The sequence below is a fragment of the Vipera berus genome (genome assembly GCF_964194415.1).
Source record: "Vipera berus genome assembly, chromosome: 2".
NCBI classification, from domain to species: Eukaryota; Metazoa; Chordata; class Lepidosauria; order Squamata; family Viperidae; genus Vipera; species Vipera berus.
The window spans coordinates 206529866-206549415 of NC_138203.1; the positions used below are offsets into that span (position 1 = coordinate 206529866).

The window sequence follows — 19550 nt, forward strand, 5'->3', positions numbered from 1 at the left end:
ATTTTCTGTTTGAGCTGTGTTCTGTTTGCCTTTGGACAATTCTCCGTTTGAACTGTGTTCGTTTGCCTTTCCTTTTGGGACATTTTCCAGGTCTGTAAATAATAATAAAAGGGGTTTGTTTTTTCTGCATTTCCAGCCTACTTGTTAAAAGAGGGGTTTGTCCTTGTGAGTTAACAAGGACTCACACAGGCTGGGACAGAACAACCTCCCTTAGAGAAGGAACCACCCCCTCTCACAATTAATCACCAGCAGTGCCATGGGGGACTCAATATTCTCCTCCTCACATGATCCACCAACACCGGCCTCTCCCACCAACCACTCCCACTAAGTTGGAAGAGTGTTATTCCCATTCCATACATCCCCATTCACTTCATAGCTCTCACCCAAGGGAGGGAAATTCATCCAGCCACGTAACATCACCATCAAACAATGTCCCAAAGCTGCAACTAGGCTATGTGACAAACCTCTATTGAGCAACTTCAGTGCTGGCATCAAAAACAAACTTACTGCCAGGGCCCACATCAGACTAACCAACAGCTGGATTGCTCTCTATAGAGGACAGATTGGCAATAAGCACCTTCCGGCAAGCTTCCTTCCAAATAGCTCCAGCAAGCTCCTTTTAGAAATGCCAGCCAGTGGGAGCCAGGGAAACATGCCATTCCGCCTTCTCAAAGCCAACAACCCAAAAAGGAAGACATTTTCAAGACACATATATTTTTTTAGAAAAATAAGTAGAAGTTTCATTAACTCATTTATGTTCTTCACATTTAGATGAATATATTTGAAACATTTCCCCACTTAATACCGTAAGAATTTAATCTTATGAGTTGTTATAATCAAGAAGGTTTTAATCATAGTATAAGTATAGTATAAGCACTACATTTTCTGAATTGATAAAACAAATCAGTAATATACCCTTTTTATTCCAGAGGATTCCTCCGAATTGGTCCCAAACAATTTCAACAGTCCTTGAGATGCTGTGGGTACCTCATCTGTGCAAAGGTTTCCCAGCTGATTGTTTAGAGGAGAAGCAGGACTGTCTGCAGGACTAGTAGGAGACATTTCCTAAAAAGAAATGTATAACTTAGCACATGCAAAAATACAAGTTCAACAGCAATTTGAAGGCTATTTGGACTTCTAGCACAATCAATAATGTTCTAGGAAGACATCCATTATGCTACAATACATTATTGATGGCATTGCCATTAATGCCTTTGCCCTCATTTAAATCATCTAAGATATTCATAGATTATCAAATAGGATCATCATGTGTATTACAGAGCAACAATTCTTTATTCGTGATATATGTACCCATTAGGAAGCTATGGTTAGCCCTGGCATTCCTCCAAAATATAGTAACATAAAGCTCACATTTTCAATGTGTTTGTGATTATATGTATACCTTACAAATGCAAGGTTTAAATCAATATCTAATGACAAGTGGGGAAAAATAACTGACAGGCTTATTAATTCCCTGTCACTGTCATTCTAATGTGGAATCATAATGAATTATCAGTCCAGTCTTTCACCTGGGAAATAATTATTTAAGAAACTGCTATTAGTAGAAAATTAATCCAAAATTTCAGCTAGCTTTTCTACTGCTAGCAAAAGTCTGCTGCTGTAGGAGATGACCAGGCTGACCCTGAGGGAGGGAGTCAAATGCATCATCAGTTATGAGTCCCTTCATGCCCACAAGAGATCTAAGTCCAGCCCACCTTGAATTCCTTTCTATTCTTACTCACGCTAATTTCCCTTGACTGTTAGTAGTTCAGATTCTTGTAAAGAACTTAAGCTTACAATAAAGCTTTATGCACATTTGAACTGCCTGGATCTCCTGATTTCCCTGGTGCTGACAGATGCTTTGCTTTCTTTTCATAATCAATACACAGCAACACTTCTATTGGAGAAAAACAAAACATGTTGGATAATAAGGGCACTTCACTAAATATGGCTGTCTTTCCTCCTCAAGGCTCGTCACGGCTATCTACTAGTTATCTGCACATGTAAGTGCATGCATGGTAAAGCAAAGTGGTCATTCCTTTGAATGCTTTGTACAACCCACTGAACAGGTCCAAGGCACTTAGTGTGTTCTGTGGTTCTGGACAAATAAAAGTGAGCTGAGAGTAGCAACCACCAACTTAGGTAGCAGGATGTACAAGTAACATTTTCCTCCCACAGGCAGGTCATCCTATATGAGACTATTATGTGCAAATAGACTAATGCGTTCATCCAAGCAATCCAATATTGTTAAGATATTTAAATTTAGTAGCCGGAGCAGTGAGGTTGTGCAGCGAGTCAGAACACACAGTTGTGGTTGATGCTAGCTCCCGCATGAGGCAATCCATGCTGTAATTGGTTGCTGTGGGTGTGGTGGGGGAGGGGGAGTTTTCCTTTCCCCCCACCTTTTTCTTCAGTGTGCTTTTGTGATTTACCTCATAATGCTCCTGTTTGCCTATCTAGTTTGTTGTACATATTGATGTAAAATATATTTATTTGTATAAAACAACAAGTTCGTGTTAGCGTCTCTGACCTTATTTGGACACCAGCTGCGCAATTCCCTGACAAATATTATTTATTCTGTCAGGTATCACTGAAGGGCCTCAAGTTGACAGATTCCCACCTGCACCCTCACTCTTTTAATGAGACATACTAGCACTAGAGTCCCTCTGCTCTGGTTTATGTGGCTACCCAGGCAGATAAATAAGTACCCTATCCACAATTTCATAGATATTTTTTTATTCATTATTCAAAGTTTATTTATTAAGAATTATTGGCTTTTCAACGTTAAAAAGATAATTTCAGATTGGTACCACAACCTGAGAAGCTCACTAGTGATAAAAAAAACGTGGCTGCAGAAGAAGGATGAACAGAAGGGCCGGAGCAAGCTGGGAAAAATGAAATGGTAAATGAATGAAAAAGTTTTGCAAGGCCTTTCGGGGAGCCACTTGACCCAGCAGAAGAAATCCAGACACAAAGGGGCCCATGACTTCTTATCATGACAAACAGATCTAAACAGGATTGGAAATCCTTTCTCTAAACAGCCAATCGGTGCCTGATCCTCTGTTCACAAATTCACAGATAAAATTAAGGCCATTTCTAAATACAGTCTCAAGGGAACAATGTAATGGAATGTCAGTCAGAATGGAATGACTCCATATGCTCTTATCTCGAGCTACTTCCCTCCCCCAGTTACTTTAGCTGAAGAACTTTATTACGAGATTTCAGTGGTTTTCCTTCTTGCTCTAGGAACTGAGGCTGTCAGTGCAATCTAATCAGTTCGAAAGCCCTGTCAATAACAGAAATCACAGTCAACTGCCCGAATTATATCAATATTTAGAGGATCGTTTCAAGGCTCATTTCTGGCACCGTACCTCAGAGGCATGGTCACCAATGCTCTTCTTTTGCCCCATGTCACTGCAGCTTGTTTGCTTTGAAGGAGTCCTCTGCAGGAAGTCAGAGATTCTCTGAACTAGGAAGTCTCGGTCCTTCAGGTTGGCAAAGAGGAAGGTCATTTTGCTTCGAGTGCTGATGGACAGTGGGCTAGGCAAAATACTGGAGCTGTCCGCTTTCTCAACAATTGTAACCTACAGCATCGGCAGAGGGAGAAATGGAGTATATAAAGATACGCATCTTGTTTCCATCACCCCAGAGAATTACTTATTTAACCCATGGAGTAATATGCTGAGGCTCAAAACCAAAATCCTACTATCTTCAAGGAAATCCTTTAAACTTAACCCAATAACTAACTACTGGCCTCTCAAGGTAATCCATTATCAAAAACAACTTCTCACCTCCCTAAGGGGTATTATGAGATGACATGCCTCTTCTGCCTTGCTAGCAAAACAGATATAGTTATTGGAAACAAACATCTGGCCGAGAATGTGGATTTTATTGAATGGGGTCCACAAAGTACAGTCTGTGTGCCCATCAAGCCGTTCATCCTTCGGCAATCGAAAAGTAGCACGGTACCATTCATTTTTGACTCTGGCATCCAGATCCCTGAAGAAAATGAAATATATATGCACACATGCCGATTGGGTAATTACTGAGAAATCCATTACAGCAGTCTTTCTTTAACATGTCCTTCAGATGGCTTGGACTTTACTTTCAATCATGCACAATCCTATTTCAATATAGTTTCAAATAAGAATTTCCACCAAATATAAGTTATTGTCATATTGGACCATTTGATAGCCAAAAATCCCTAGTACAGATCCAGATAGTCCTCAGTTTACAACTGGTTGTTTAATGACCTCTTGCACTCACAATGGCCTCAGCACAGGTGTTTTTTGGCCATTTCAAAATGTCACGCCACACTCCCCCAGTCCCAGGACATTTCGGATGCTTGGCAACCTGTTTGCATTTGTGACTGGATGTCAAATGCCCTGCAATCATACGATTGCCATTTGCAATCTTCTCTCCCAGACCCACCATGCCTGGGAGCCTTCTCCAGGGTGTTCTAGTTAACAACCCATGTGGTTGCTTAATGACCGCAACTGGAAGAGCCAAAATTGCAATCATTGAGAGAAATGGTCATATGGCATCTCACTTAATGACCACTTTGCTCAATGACTAAGATTTCAGGCATTATTGTGATTGTAAGTGTAGGATTAGCTATATATACTGTTCAGTATAAGCATAGAACTATAATAAAAATATCCTTTGCAGTGCTGCTGTGATTCCAAAGAAAGAATAATAGCACTGTGAAGATAATATGTCAATGGAAAGAGCTGGCAAATATTACAGAACATTTGGTCAGAGGAAGAAAAAGGACACTGCTTAGGGTAATGTAAATATATAGACATGATAGAAAAAGAAAAGTATAGTTCAGAAATCTGGTTCAAGAAAGTAGAGTACAGGTGGGCCTTATAACAGACGTCACTGCATTCTGGGAGAGTATTCATCTGGAAGGCCAACCATTTTTGTTTTCCATGGAATTTGTCTTTATAAATTCAAGAGCATATAGCCTATTCTGTCAATTTTTCCTTTCAGAATGAATTGTCTTTCTCTGGGGTAAATGTATTAGCTGTAGCATGATTAGACATAGCTACTTTTTCCAGGACTGAACCCAGAGAAAACTAGTTCTGCAAGTCGGCAGCAAGAAGCTGTAATACAACCTAAATACATGAAAGATTAATCTTTTTCTGGCCATAGAAAATCTCATTTTTTTAATCACTCAGGAGAAAAACAAACTGAAAAATTATCCATAAAACCTCTAATTGTTTTGGCATGTGCATGAGACTCAGTGTCTTAAAAGTTGTGAAGTCCTAGCTTTTCCCTCAGGCATCAGTGCCAGATTATTCATGGAGCCTGAAATATGTGTTTTGGTATTCTGACCTATTTTTGTGTTGCCTTGATTACTGTATTATGATTATTCTATTGTATTTGCTTAATTTAGATTAGCTTTATATTAGTTTGTTGCATTATCTGTTTGCCGACCAGTTACTTGCTTAAGATGGACAGCTATATATATATTATCTAAATAAAGAGAACTAGGAAAAAACCAGTGGCTTAATTATGGAGGTTCCATATGGGGATTTCCACCCATGATTCCATAATTAGAAATATAACAAAACTTAGTCAGAACAACAGAAAGAACAATCCTATGTTCTGGAAATCAATTCCATATCCACAACAAAATCCAGTTTTAAAGATTCTTGGATTGCATAAAGAATAAATTTGGGGGGTATAATTAGGCTGCATGGGAAGAAGAAAAACGCAAATTCAAGTATCACCTGCAAGTTTCTTATCTCCACTCTTTCTGACAGCTCTAGGAAAAGTACAAGGACAGAAATCAAGCACGTGTTTATGAAAGACATTGGGAAGAAAATGCAGAAAGTTCATAGCTTAGTTTGTAGCTGAGATTTCAGCCAGGTTCGTGTTCCTGCAATTCAGATCAAGAATGGCCCTAAAATGATCGGGCAGATCAGAAAGAATCCCCTTGGATTATTATCTGGTTGCACATTTTAATTTTTTTCCCATCTGTAAACATGAAAATTGGGGAAAAAATGGATTGTTTTTGCAAGTCATACTAAAAAGCACAAAACAGGTAATATCCCATAGAAAATCAGGCAGAAAACAGATGACAAACACATATACAAGTACTACATAATGCCTAGCTTCCCAGTCTTATCAACTTAGCATCAACTACCGCAGCAGAAATCAATTCTGGATATGTTTTCTTCCTTAATAAATGTGCCCACACTTTTTATGTGTGTATGAACATATGCATCTGTGTACATATACACTCTAACCCAAAAGCACACTCTGTAAGAAAGGGAATGCCAGGAAAAAATTTAACATTCTCACACTACAGAAAAAGACGTGTTACTTAGTTATAAAAAAGAGTTACAATTCACCAGGTTGGTGAAAGGCATTCTCTCTGTACAGAGGAAAAAACTAGTTTCTTTCTTTTGGGAAAACATAGTTTGTTTTTGTTCTCAGTTATGGAAACATTTGAGGCTGTTTCTATTTGGCCTGAAGCCAATCAGGGAGCGGCCTATACCTTGTCTGGAGGTATCCTAAAATCTTGGAAGACAAAAGAAACATGGGTACTTATGCATGCTTACCTCTTCAGTGCTGAGATATTCTTGAGTGGCTTGCTGGGTTTGGGAAGCAGCATGTCCTCCGTGAAACTTTTATTATCAAATAACTGACGCATGGCAATGTTAGCCAACTGTTCCATTAATTTGAAGGTCTCGTTGATGTTGAGAAACATAGAAAAGTAGAGTTCGCTGTCTCTGGTACTCACTTTGATGCACTCAGGAAACAGAAGAGTAGCATTCTTCTCTAGCTGGGTTACATCTAGCCACTGGACTATCAGAGTCACTATGGAAACAAGTAAAACCAATTCATCAATTACGGAGAAATATTTTTAAATGATTTATAGATGTTTGAGCAACATTGGTGTGAAACAGTGCACTGCTCATTGCTGAACTCTAACAGAGCAATAAGATTAAAAGATGTATATTTCAAATCCACTCCACTCTATGAGAGAGGTATGGGAATTGTGCAATTTGCTGTTGGAGCAGTGTGAGTGTTAATTGCAGTTCCCTCTTTAATCCTAATCAAAAAGCAGGTTGAAAGAGGCAATGCTATCAGATGTAATAAGTGTTTGAAGTATTAAACAATAAGAGTCACCTCAATGATAGTTACCTTCTTTGCCCAAAAGGAAGGAATAGAAACAAAGGTGATTAACAGTGAGATACAGCCAGCCCTGTCTCGGGACGCGCCCTTTCCAATAACTGCAAGAGTAATAATTGACAAGTTTCTCCACTTCAGGCATTCCAAACTGCTTGCGCATCTTCAGTTCTGCTTCCTTAAATTTGCCAGGATCTTCTTCTCCTTGTGGCTGCTGAGTCTTATTCTCTTCAGCAATAATACCCTGAAGGAAAAGGTGACAAATAAAAATTAGTGCTTTTTCGTTTGTTGCATTAGTTAACCATTAAATATATTTAATTTCCTCTGGAAATTCCACTTCTTTGTGTGCATGCTAATGTTCAAAACTCCATATTCAATGCTCCAAAAACTATGTTAGCATATTGATGATTGTTACTAAGATTATTATAGTTTCGGACTACTTACTCACCTGCCTGAATTATATATGAATTACACCTATTTCTATTATGTGTTCCCATAGATTTTACAGAAACATCTGAAATGCTTCTCTATCTATAAAGAAAGCAGTACAGGAAGTAAGGGAGCACAAAAGAAGAAAAGATAATCTTTACTGTCACTTTTTTCTGTGAACACACTGGCACACATTAAAAAAATGTAATTCTGATGCCTGCTCTCAAAAGAATATACATATATCCATACACATTCATGCACACACATATACATATACACACACACACACATATGTATGTATGTATATTAATCACAGTTCCATTCTGAATATATAGCAGAAAAAAAGAAGTGAAAATGAGTAAGAATACACGCAGAAGGAAGAATCAACAAAATTCTCAAAAGGTTTTTTTCCCCTCCTAATGGAACTTTGGTCGACATACACTATAGCAGTTTAATTACACAGTGAAATATTAAAGCAGTTCAACTAGAAGCTTCAGGCAAACTGATACAGTAGCGAGCAATCTCTATGGCTGCTCCTTGAAAAATCCCTATTTAATGTATATATGAAGGCGTGGTGGCTCAGTGGGTTAGGATGATGAGCTTGTCGATCAAAAGGTCGGCAGTTTGGCGGGTCGAATCCCGAGTGCCGCGTAACAGAGTGAGCGCCTGTTACTCATCCCAGCTTCTGCTAACCTAGCAGTTCGAAAGCACGTAAAAATGCAAGTAGAAAAATAGGGACCACTGCGGTGGGAAGGTAACAGCGTTCCGTGCGCCTTTGGCGTCTAGTCATGCCGGCCACATGACCACGGAGACGTCCTCGGACAAGCACTGGCTCTTCGGCTTTGAAATGGAGATGAGCACCGGCCCCTAGAGTTGGAAATGACTAGCACGCATGTGCAGGGGAACCTTTACTTTTACCTTTTAATGTATATTATGAATATCCGTCCCACTGAGTTTTACATGGAGGTTCAAAATCTATAGCTGTCAACAGTTTGTCTTTCATTTATCAAAGAATGGGACAAGAAGAACAGTTCTTACATGTATTTTACCCTTGACAAAGGTAGTGATATCTTCTTCACTGTCAAAGATTGCAAGAGTCTGGAGCAAATTATTCTCTAGCCATTCCCAATGGCCTGTAATTTCCTGACGAGATGAGCCTAGACAGAGATTAAGAACAATCACAGAGAATATGTAAACAAAGCTTTCCTATAATAAAAATGACACATATATAAAAGGATGAAAATGTTTATATTAGACAGTCATTTCTCAAGTCATTTTCTTTTAAATTTCTATTCAGATCAGGAGGTTTTGTCACTCATTTAATTAAAGTCCTAAATTAAAGGACTGAGTTTCCATGCCACATGCCCCTAATGTATGTATGTCTGAAATTAAGCAAAACAGGAAATATACACCTGTTTGTGTTTAAAAACTTCTTGGTTGCCAGGTTATGTACCGGTACTTACCACAAGCCACTGCCCAATATATCTGACAATCCTGTGTTTGATGCAAGATCCTATAAGGAGCAACTCTAGCACTGGAATCCAAAACTACATCCAAAGTTCCCACGAGCAATCCTAAAACAATGAAAATGCAGAGAAGAATATTATGAATGTTACCTAATTGAAAGAAAATGAAATGTAACCATTTATATTGAACATAAAAATTTAAAAGACAGTAAATTATAAATTTGAACATGTGTACCCAACTCTAAATGGATGATCCAATGGGGAGGGAAAAAACCCAGCTTGAAACCGCTATTGTTGGTAATTTACATATTTCATTTTTAAAGGAAATACTATCAGTGGGGATGGAAAGATTTCCCCTTGTTGCAATTGTAGTGCTGATATGCAAACTATTAAACATATTGTGCAAGATTGACCATGATGTGTGTTCTTTGGTTCCCTAGAAGACATGAAGCAAAGCCAAAAGCGATTGCCTGGATAGCTGAATTGAACATCCAGTTCTGAGGCCACTGCGGTACGTTTTGTATAAAATTACATGGGTTGTGTGTATATGTTTACTTCTCTTCTGTCATGTTCCCAATATGAGGGCCATGGAGAGTCTTGTAAACCAGGGGGATGGGACAGGGATACCGATCCCCACAGTAATTGGGAATGGCAGCAGATGGAGGAGCAGAGGGTCATATCGTATTCTGAGATCACGCCCACGCTATCTTCTTGCTGTGGCGCGCTCTGACCCTCTGGCTCCCGCTTGCTGCCCTGGGGAAGAGGGAGGTCTGACTCCTGAGCTCAGGCTGATCTATTTTAATGCCAGGTCTGTTGTGAATAAAGCTCCCCTCATCCATGACTTGATCGAGGAGGAAGGCGCAGACCTGGCATGCATCACGGAAACCTGGCTGGGCCCAGAGGGAGGGGTCCCTCTGACTGATTTATCCCCCCCAGGTTTCCGTGTGCTACATCAACCTCGAGCTCAGGGTAGGGGAGGTGGCGTGGCGATCGTTATCAGAGAGACCCTCCATCCGCGGGAGGCCACTGCCCCTCAGATAGACGGATGTGAATCCCTCCTCTTAAGGTGGGGTCCTGGTGGTCAGTTGGGCCTACTTCTGGTATACCTCTCTCCAAGCTGCACAGCAACGGTTCTACCCAAGCTACCTGACGCCATCTCAGGATTGGCGGTCGAATTTCCAAAGCTTATGGTACTGGGAGATTTTAATCTACCTTCCCTGGGCAGTGCATCAGAAGTGGCCCGAGAGTTCATGGCCTCCATGACGGCCATGGACCTTACTCAAATTACTCAGGACCCAACTCACGAGGGAGGAAACATGCCGGATCTAATTTTTGTCTCTGGGCAGTGGCTAAATGGGCTGGGTGGGGTTACTCCAACATCACAACCCCTGTCATGGACAGACCACTACCTCCTGCGGTTGGGCCTCCGTCACGTCACCCCCCGATGTCAGGAAGCGGAACCGACCAGGTGGTTCCGCCCCAGGCGCCTGATGGACCCAGATAAATTCCAGATGGCGCTTGGACCGATTCCCACCTCCCTCTCCCACAACCCGGCCGAGTCCTTAGTTAATGCCTGGCAACAGGCTGCTTCGGAGGCGCTCGACCGCGTTGTCCCTTTGCGGCCTCTGACCCGGCGCAAGTCCCGACTCGCTCCTTGGTTCTCCAAGGACCTGCGGGAGATGAAGCGCCAGAGAAGGGGCCTAGAGAGCATTTGGAGAGCCAGTCGGTCCGAGTCTGACCGAACACAGTTAAGATCCTTTTCTAGATCCTATCTTGTGGCAATGAGGGTGGCAAAGCGCGCCTACTTCACCACCCTCATTGCGTCCGCAGATAATCGCCCGGCCGCCCTATTTAGAGTGGTCCGCTCCCTTTTAAGTCAAGAGACGGGAGAGGACCCCCTACATGGACGGGCTGAGGAATTTAGTAAATATCTGGTGGACAAAATTGCTCAGATTCGGGCTGGTCTGGACTCTGACTGGGCAGTATCTAACGAGAGGAAAACGATGAAGTTGGCCAAGTACATTTGGGAAGAGTTCGATCCTGTGACTCCGGATGAAGTGGACAAGATCATGGGGAAACTAAGTGCCGCCACATGTTTGTTGGACCCGTGTCCCTCCTGGCTAGTCTATGCTTCTCGGGAGGTTACACGAGGCTGGCTCCTAGCAGTTATCAATGCCTCACTGAGTGAAGGGTACTTCCCTGCTGCCTTGAAAGAGGCGGTGGTAAGGCCCCTCCTCAAGAAACCGGCACTGGACCCAGCTGTTTTAAACAACTTCCGTCCTGTCTCCAACCTTCGCTTCCTTGCGAAGGTCGTTGAGAGCGTGGTGGCACGACAGCTCCCTTTGAACCTGGAGGAAGCTGAATATCTAGATCCGTACCAATCGGGTTTCAGACCGGGGCACAGCACGGAGACGGCATTGGTCGCGCTGGTGAATGATCTCTGGCGGGCCCGAGATAGAGGTTATTCTTCTGTCCTGGTCCTATTAGATCTATCAGCGGCTTTTGATACCATCGACCATGGTATCTTACTGCGTCGTCTTGAGGGGCTGGGAGTGGGAGGCACCGTTCTGCGTTGGTTCTCCTCCTACCTCTCGGACCGTTCGCAGACGGTGTTGGCAGGAGGGCAGAGGTCAAGCCCTAGGCCTCTTAATTGTGGAGTGCCTCAGGGTTCGGTGCTCTCGCCCCTCCTGTTCAACATCTATATGAAGCCGCTGGGAGAGATCATCCGTAGCTTCGGGGTGAAATATCATCAATATGCTGATGATACCCAGCTATTCATCTCCACCCCGAACCAACCCAGTGATGCCCTCGATGTGATGTCCCGTTGTCTGGAAGCGGTACAGATTTGGATGGGAGAAAACAGGCTTCGACTCAACCCGGCCAAGACTGAGTGGCTGTACATACCGTCATCTCGTTTAGTCCAAGAGGTTCCATCTCTGACTATAGGAGGAGAGATGTTACCTCCCATTGATAAAGCACGCAATCTGGGCGTCCTCCTAGATTCACGACTCAGTTTTGAAGATCACATGGGAACCGTGGCTAGGGGGGCATTTGCCCAGATTCGTCTTATATACCAATTACGCCCCTTTTTGGACCGAGATGCCCTACGTACAGTCACCCACGCACTCGTTACCTCCCGTATTGATTACTGTAATGCTCTCTACATGGGGCTGCCCTTAAAGACCACCCGGAGGCTTCAGCTGGTGCAGAATGCAGCTGCGCGGGTTGTGATGGGAGCTTCCCGATACTCCCATATTACACCCCTCCTGCGGGAGCTGCATTGGCTACCAGTTGCCCTCCGGGTGAGATTTAAGGTGCTGGTACTTACCTTTAAAGCCCTACATGGCTTAGGTCCGGGATACTTGCAGGACCATCTGCTGCCGGGAACAAATTCCCATCGTCCAGTACGCTCACACAGAGAAGGCCTCCTCAGGGTACCGTCAGCTAGGCAATGTCGGCTGGCGACCCCCAGGGGGAGGGCCTTCTCTGTGGGAGCACCAACCCTATGGAATCAGCTCCCCCCTGAGCTTCGGATAGCCCAAAACCTCCAATCCTTTCGCCGCGGCCTCAAAACACACCTGTTCCACCAAGCTGACCTAGACTGACAGGCATCTTAATTAATTTATATTTAGTATTTTTAATTCATTTTTAAATTCTCTAATTTTTTATTGCACTGATGTTCTCAATTTCATTTATCTTGATTTATGCACTTATTATATGTTTTATTGTGAGCCGCCCTGAGTCCTTCAGGAGATAGGGCGGGATATAAATCCCATCAATAAATAAATAAATAAATAAATATGCTAAATAAATAAAGGAAATGATTTGCTTTCGTCAGGCATGACCAAGAAAGATGGTGGAATCTACTTCCTTTGATATGTTCAAACTAAACTAAACCTGGGAACTTTAAGATGCATGGACTTCAACTCTCAGGATTGGGAGGGCAGGATGAGGAATTCTGGGAATTGAAGTCCACCCTTTTCAAAGCTTGAAAACACTGGTCTAGACAATCATCTGCCAAAGTTTTTTTTAACTTTGGAATCATGCATTGAGCAAGAGATTGGGTTCAATAGCTTAAATGGCCTTTCCAATGTTTTGATTCCATGATATAAGGAAAAATATTGGGGGTACACTGAATTTTAAAGAATAATTATTCAAAATTCTGAGAAAATGTTCACATAGCTGACAATAAATTTTGCACTGCTATGAAGACAATTTTCTAGCAAGTAATGTTTGTGCATGTTGGTAAAGCCTGATGGAAGAAACTCCTCTACTTTTTACAGCAATTTGATTTTTAGGAAATATTCAACCAGAACCTTTCTAAAGCTTATAATTGGGAACAATGTTCAAATGTAGCAGTACAGCTTCCTCACTATACCATATGAGGTGTTGACTGGAGTTGTGGTTTATAATTCAGATCAATGATTCCCATAAAATAATGTCAGCCTTACCAGATAGGAAACACAAGATAAACTAATTGTAAAACTACTTTAAGAGAATCTTGCGTGTCTGAAAGTGTGTGTGTGTGTGCATACACACACACACACACACACACACACACAGTCACTCCTCTAATAAATACACACACACACACACACACACATCACTCCTCTAATAAATGAGAGTAACCAAGGAGGTTAGGAGACAATTATTGCATAGATAATACCTAATGATAAGTTAAATGTATGTTAATAAAGCTCCACCTCCAATTTGAATTCAAAGAAACTCCTTTTTCTATTTGCCCACATACAATTTCTACAGTCAGCTGTGATGACCAACTGAATGTATGCTTAATCCAAAAAAGATGGATTTACTCATCACATTAAACCAAAGCTTAGTATATGAACCCACTCAGAGAGGATTCTCAGCAGTCAATCTCCCAAGACAAAATGGATTTTTTTTTCCTTTTTAAATACATGAAAACTGTAGCTGTGCATCTTCCGGAAGGTCCCTATTTAGGTGGCCTAGTGCAGAAGGCAGCATGGTGGCCCAGAGGAGAAGACGCTTGCCTCCCACTCAAAAGACTGAGAGTTCAATCCTAGGTAGCAGCACATGTTTTTCTCCTAGGGTACAAAGAAAATATATCTGCTGTGAACTATGAACAGGCATCAGGAAGGGCATCTGGTGTCTCTGAGATTAGACTGGAGAAGAGGACATTTCCAGTAACTGCTGAAAACATTTATACAATGGTAGGATCATTTGCCTTTTGGTACTGTCCATAGGCGTGAGCTTAAATGGACTCCAGAAGATGGTAGAGGACAGGAAGGCCTGGAGGAACATTGTCCATAGGGTCGCGATGGGTCGGACACGACTTCGCAGCTAACAACAAGAAGGCTCATTTACTAATGAAACAAATAAACTGGTAAACTAATTACAAAATAGTCAAACAAAGCAGTTGTGAAACAAATAAAGAATATGTAAACAAGCCGTACAATTAATCTATCCAATTACTGTACTGTATCTGGAGTTTTTCAAATGACATTGAGATTTAATCAATTAATCACTAAAATCTGTAAGATATCCTGAAAATAACATCCTATAGTACCATAAAATTAACATACATTATCATCACATAAGTTTCTCTGGATTGCTAATCATTACAAAACTAGTATTTGCCGCCTTGGCTTCTATTTCCACAATTATTTTTTGAAACAGTTTATATGAAGAGACTTATAACCACAATACTTCTTGCTTGATAACAGAAAATTTAAACATTCAGTGGATTGTGGAATTCAGTGAATTCAATTAAGCACACATAGAAAGAACTATTTTACTACAATTCTGGCATGGGTACGAATATGATTTAGTATACATTAATACACATTTTTAGAAACACTTTTTGTGTACACTGCATAACAGTACATCCTAGGAACAGAATATTTCCACAACATTTTCCAATGGTATATTAAATCAGATTAGTCAAAGATCTCTTCGTCTAAATTTGAGTCACCCCAGGATGATTTAACAAATGGCAATATCCCAGTATACACCTCTAAATGGCTGTCATAGTAGCAAAGCATATTAGCAATTTAAAAAGCAATTTAATTGCATGGGTTTGGATGGGTTTTGTGTGTGTGTGTGTGTGTGTGTGTGTGTGTGCGCGCGCCTTTGAGTCAGTGTGGACTCCTGGTGACTGCCTGGTCAAGTCACTGCAGGGTTTTTTGGCAAAGTTTCCCAGAAGCGGTTTGCCATTGCCTGCTTCCTAGGGATGAGAAAGTCACCTGATCATCCAACTGGTTTTGTGCCAAAGGCAGGACTACAATGCCTGGGTTTCTAGCCTGGTGTTTTAACCACTGTCTCAAACTGGGTGACATTTTGGTATTAGATACAGGTGAAACTCGAAAAATTAGAATATCGTGCAAAAGTTCATTTATTTCAGTAATGCAACTTAAAAGGGAAAACTAATGAGATAGACTCATTACATGCAAAGCAAGATAGTTCAAGCCGTGATTTGTCATAATTGTGATGATTATGGCTTACAGCTCATGAAAACCCCAAATCCACAATCTCAGAAAATTAGAATATTGTGAAAAGGTGCAATATTCTAGGCTCAAAGTGTCCCACTCTAATCAGCTAATTAAGCCATAACACCTGCAAAGGGTTCCTGAGCCTTTAAATGGTCTCTCAGTCTGGTTCAGTAGGAATCACAATCATGGGGAAGACTGCTGACCTGACAGTTGTGCAGAAAACCATCATTGACACCCTCCATAAGGAGGGAAAGCCTCAAAAGGTAATTGCAAAAGAAGTTGGATGTTCCCAAAGTGCTGTATCAAAGCACATTAATAGAAAGTTACGTGGAAGGGAAAAGTGTGGAAGAAAAAGGTGCACAAGCAGCAGGGATGACCGCAGCCTGGAGAGGATTGTCAGGAAAAGGCCATTCAAAAGTGTTGGGGACTTTCACAAGGAGTGGACTGAGGCTGGAGTCAGTGCATCAAGAGCCACCACACACAGACGGATCCTGGACATGGGCTTCAAATGTCTTATTCCTCTTGTCAAGCCGCTCCTGAACAACAAAGAACGTCAGAAGCGTCTTACCTGGGCTAAAGAAAAACAGACCTGGTCTCTTGCTCAGTGGTCCAAAGTCCTCTTTTCTGATGAGAGCAACTTTTGCATCTCATTTGGAAACCAAGGACCCAGAGTCTGGAAGAAGAATGGAGAGGCACACACTGCAAGATGCTTGAAGTCCAGTGTAAAGTTTCCACAGTCTGTGTTGGTTTGGGGAGCCATGTCATCTGCTGGTGTTGGTCCACCGTGCTTCATTAAGTCCAAGGTCAACACAGCCGTCTACCAGGAGATTTTGGAGCACTTCATGCTTCCTTCCGCAGACGAGCTTTATGGGGATGCTGACTTTATTTTCCAGCAGGACTTGGCATCTGCCCACACTGCCAAAAGCACCAAAACCTGGTTCAATGACCGTGGGATTACTGTGCTTGATTGACCAGCAAACTCGCCTGACCTGAACCCCATAGAGAATCTATGGGGCATTGCCAAGAGAAAGATGAGAGACATGAGACCGAACAATGCAGAAGAGCTGAAGGCCGCTATTGAAGCATCCTGGTCTTCCATAACATCTCAGCAGTGCCACAGGCTGATAGCTTCCATGCCACGCCGCATTGAGGCAGTAACTGCTGCAAAAGGGGCCCAAACCAAGTACTGAGTACATATGCATGCGTATACTTTTCAGAGGTCCGATATTGTTCTATGTACACTCCTTGTTTTATTGATTGCATGTAATATTCTAATTTTCTGAGATTGTGGATTTGGGGTTTTCATGAGCTGTACGCCATAATCATCACAATTATGACAAATCATGGCTTGAACTATCTTGCTTTGCATGTAATGAGTCTATCTCATATATTAGTTTCCCCTTTTAAGTTGCATTACTGAAATAAATGAACTTTTGCACGATATTCTAATTTTGCGAGTTTCACCTGTGACATACCGATTCTCCTTTTCTGTGTTTGTTATTTTTTTAAACTACCTTGGAAATGTATTCAAGACAATAAAACTTGCAAGACTGCTCCTGGTCTGTGAACAACATTCTACACTGCCCAGGGCTACACAATCCTGACCTTGTCTGCCTTCAAAGGATTTATTTATTTTCATAGACATGGGGTAGGGCCTCCAGTTGAATATTATGAAATTGTTTGCACCCACCTGATCCATAAGCTACTGGAATTTTGTTTTAACTCTTATACAATTTTAACACTTATTACCACTTAAGAACTGTATATGAGTCAAGTATATGGCTGTAGGGGCTGACATTATAACAATTGAAATTAAAATTAAAAAATACAAAATTACAAGCTCTATCAGACTTGTTAATTAACTGGCTGCTGCCTATAACAAACATATTTACTAAAGATGGAATCTGTACTTAAAATGTGGACATATATGTTTGTTTTATTAATATCCCACCTCTTCTACACAAGCTTAAGCTGGTGTGTGTAGTTTTCCGCATCCTATTTCTCCCCACAACAACCCTGTGAGTTAGGCTGAATTGAGAAAGAGTGATCAGCAAAGTCACCCAGAGTTTCCATGTTGAGGGAGGACTAGATTTCTGAAGAAAAAAAATACCTTGTTTAAAGTTATCTACATTGTATCTTGACTTTTATATATTGTTACAGAAACAGAAAACTGGTGGCAGAAAAAGATCTAGTGGTCCAAGTTTTTTTGTTTGTATGTTTTATTATATAGTTTGTCTGTCCATCCATCCCTCATTATCTATATCACATTTGTGAACTTCTCATGTCAAGGCATTCATTTTAGCTATAGACATTATGTACTAATCAGAAATTTCCTGTGTTTTTCTACTGCTTCTTCTTTTTCGCCTACAACCACGCACTCTCAAACAAAATGCATTTGAAAAGTTAAAAGACTTAAGTAAAAAAAAAGCTGCATAAGTATTGTTGAGTGTCAGTGGTAGGAATCATCAATACGGAAGCACTTTAAGTAATGAAAATAGAATCTTTGGAAGTGGGCAGATATAACAAATCTAAATATTACTTCTGCAATTCAGAGCTTCCGTTTTAAAAAGAAAACCGTAACTTTTAAGTTGAACATCATCTTATTCTCTCTGAAACTAAGATCTTCAGTAACCCCAGATGTTCCAATTTCTAAGTGACATGTAATAACAGCCTCTTCCATGAACTGCTGGAGCCCGAAAGGTAAACCCACAGAACATCTACCCTATATTTTGTTTGGGTAGATGCCTGGGTACAACGTAACCTAACTGCACTCCCTTCAACAGAATACAATATCAGCCTTTCAAAGGAAGGCCTGACAGACATTCTGAAGAGATGCCAATTACGGTAAAGACCTGATGGCACCTAATGAATCCTTCAAGCCTGTCAAAGACAAAACAGAAGCATTCGTCCTTCTCAGGTTTGCGGGATAATAATAATAATAATAATAATAATAATAATAATAATAATAATAATAATAATAATAATAATAATAACAACAACAACAACAACAACAACAACAACAACAACAACTAAGTTGGAGGGGATCTTGGAGGTCATCTAGTCCAACCCCCTGCTCAGGCAGGAAACCCTATACTAGGGGTAGGCAACCTTGGCTCTTTTATGACTCGTGGACTTCAACTCCCAGAATTCCTGAGCCAGCCATGCTGGCTCAGGAATTCTGGGAGTTGAAGTCCACGAGTCATAAAAGAGCCAAGGTTGCCTACTCCTGCCCTATACCATTTCAGGCCAGAAGCATCTTCAGAAAGCCGACCGGAGGGTGGGGGAGATCTCGCCATCAAAGCATTTAGGGAAAGAGGCCCGTCAAGGCTGGTCCATGTCAGGCGTAAACCCCTCGGCTCGCTTGGGCTTCCGTACACACCGGGGCCAACACCCACTCGAAGGGTGCCAAAAGCCCCCGGCGAGGCGTTTCCTTGAACCTAGGCCCCGGCCGATCCGCACAACCGCCGCCTCCGTCTCTCTACGAGACGGGGCGGACCTTTCGGGGCGACCTCGGCAGCCACTTCCTCCCTGCCCGACCGGCTCCACTCACCCGTCAGGCCGCCCCCCTTGCCGTGGCCCCGACGCCGCTGTTGGAGGAAGAAAGGGTTGGCCCGCTCGGTGATCCAGAGCGCGTTGGCCAGCAGCACCTCCTCGGGGCTCAGCCACATGGTGATGGCGTTACTGCTGCTGCTGCTTCGGCGGCTGCCCCGGCCACGCCACCCACCTCCGCCTCCGCCGCCCTCTCAGAACCGGCCCTCGGGCCAGCAGTCACAGGTGATGACGGGGCTGCGTCCGCCACCGTCGGAGCGAGAAAGCAGGGCTGCGTCTGTCGGCGGCGCCCTCTAGCGGCGCGGCTGGCACACGGCAGCCTAGGAGGCCGGGCATTTCTTTTCTTTTTTTTCCCCTTCGCTCGGGTCAGTTCCTTTCGGCCAACAGCCGCCGGCATCTCGGGCGTTTAAAATTACCCAGAAGAACCGTGGGGAGCGAAATGACCTGCGGCCCACGTGTTTAGATCTTGCTCTTGTGCATATTTCTTAGACCAGAGGTC

General features: G+C 42.3%; 1 protein-coding gene across 1 annotated transcript in view; it reads right to left on the minus strand.

Moving 5' to 3' along the window:
• TBC1D9B (TBC1 domain family member 9B) overlaps positions 1 to 19208 on the minus strand; it is a 42860-nt gene extending 23652 nt beyond the window's left edge. The window contains exons 1-8 of the mRNA XM_081318320.1: positions 19053 to 19208; positions 9033 to 9143; positions 8608 to 8726; positions 7156 to 7384; positions 6570 to 6828; positions 3792 to 3999; positions 3372 to 3584; positions 916 to 1065 (exon numbers count right to left, since the gene is read on the minus strand). Of these exons, the coding sequence (XP_081174446.1) occupies positions 916 to 1065; positions 3372 to 3584; positions 3792 to 3999; positions 6570 to 6828; positions 7156 to 7384; positions 8608 to 8726; positions 9033 to 9143; positions 19053 to 19170 (1407 nt within the window). The 5' untranslated portion in view covers positions 19171 to 19208. The remainder of the gene's footprint in view (positions 1 to 915; positions 1066 to 3371; positions 3585 to 3791; positions 4000 to 6569; positions 6829 to 7155; positions 7385 to 8607; positions 8727 to 9032; positions 9144 to 19052) is intronic.
• Positions 19209 to 19550: the final 342 nt, after the last annotated feature.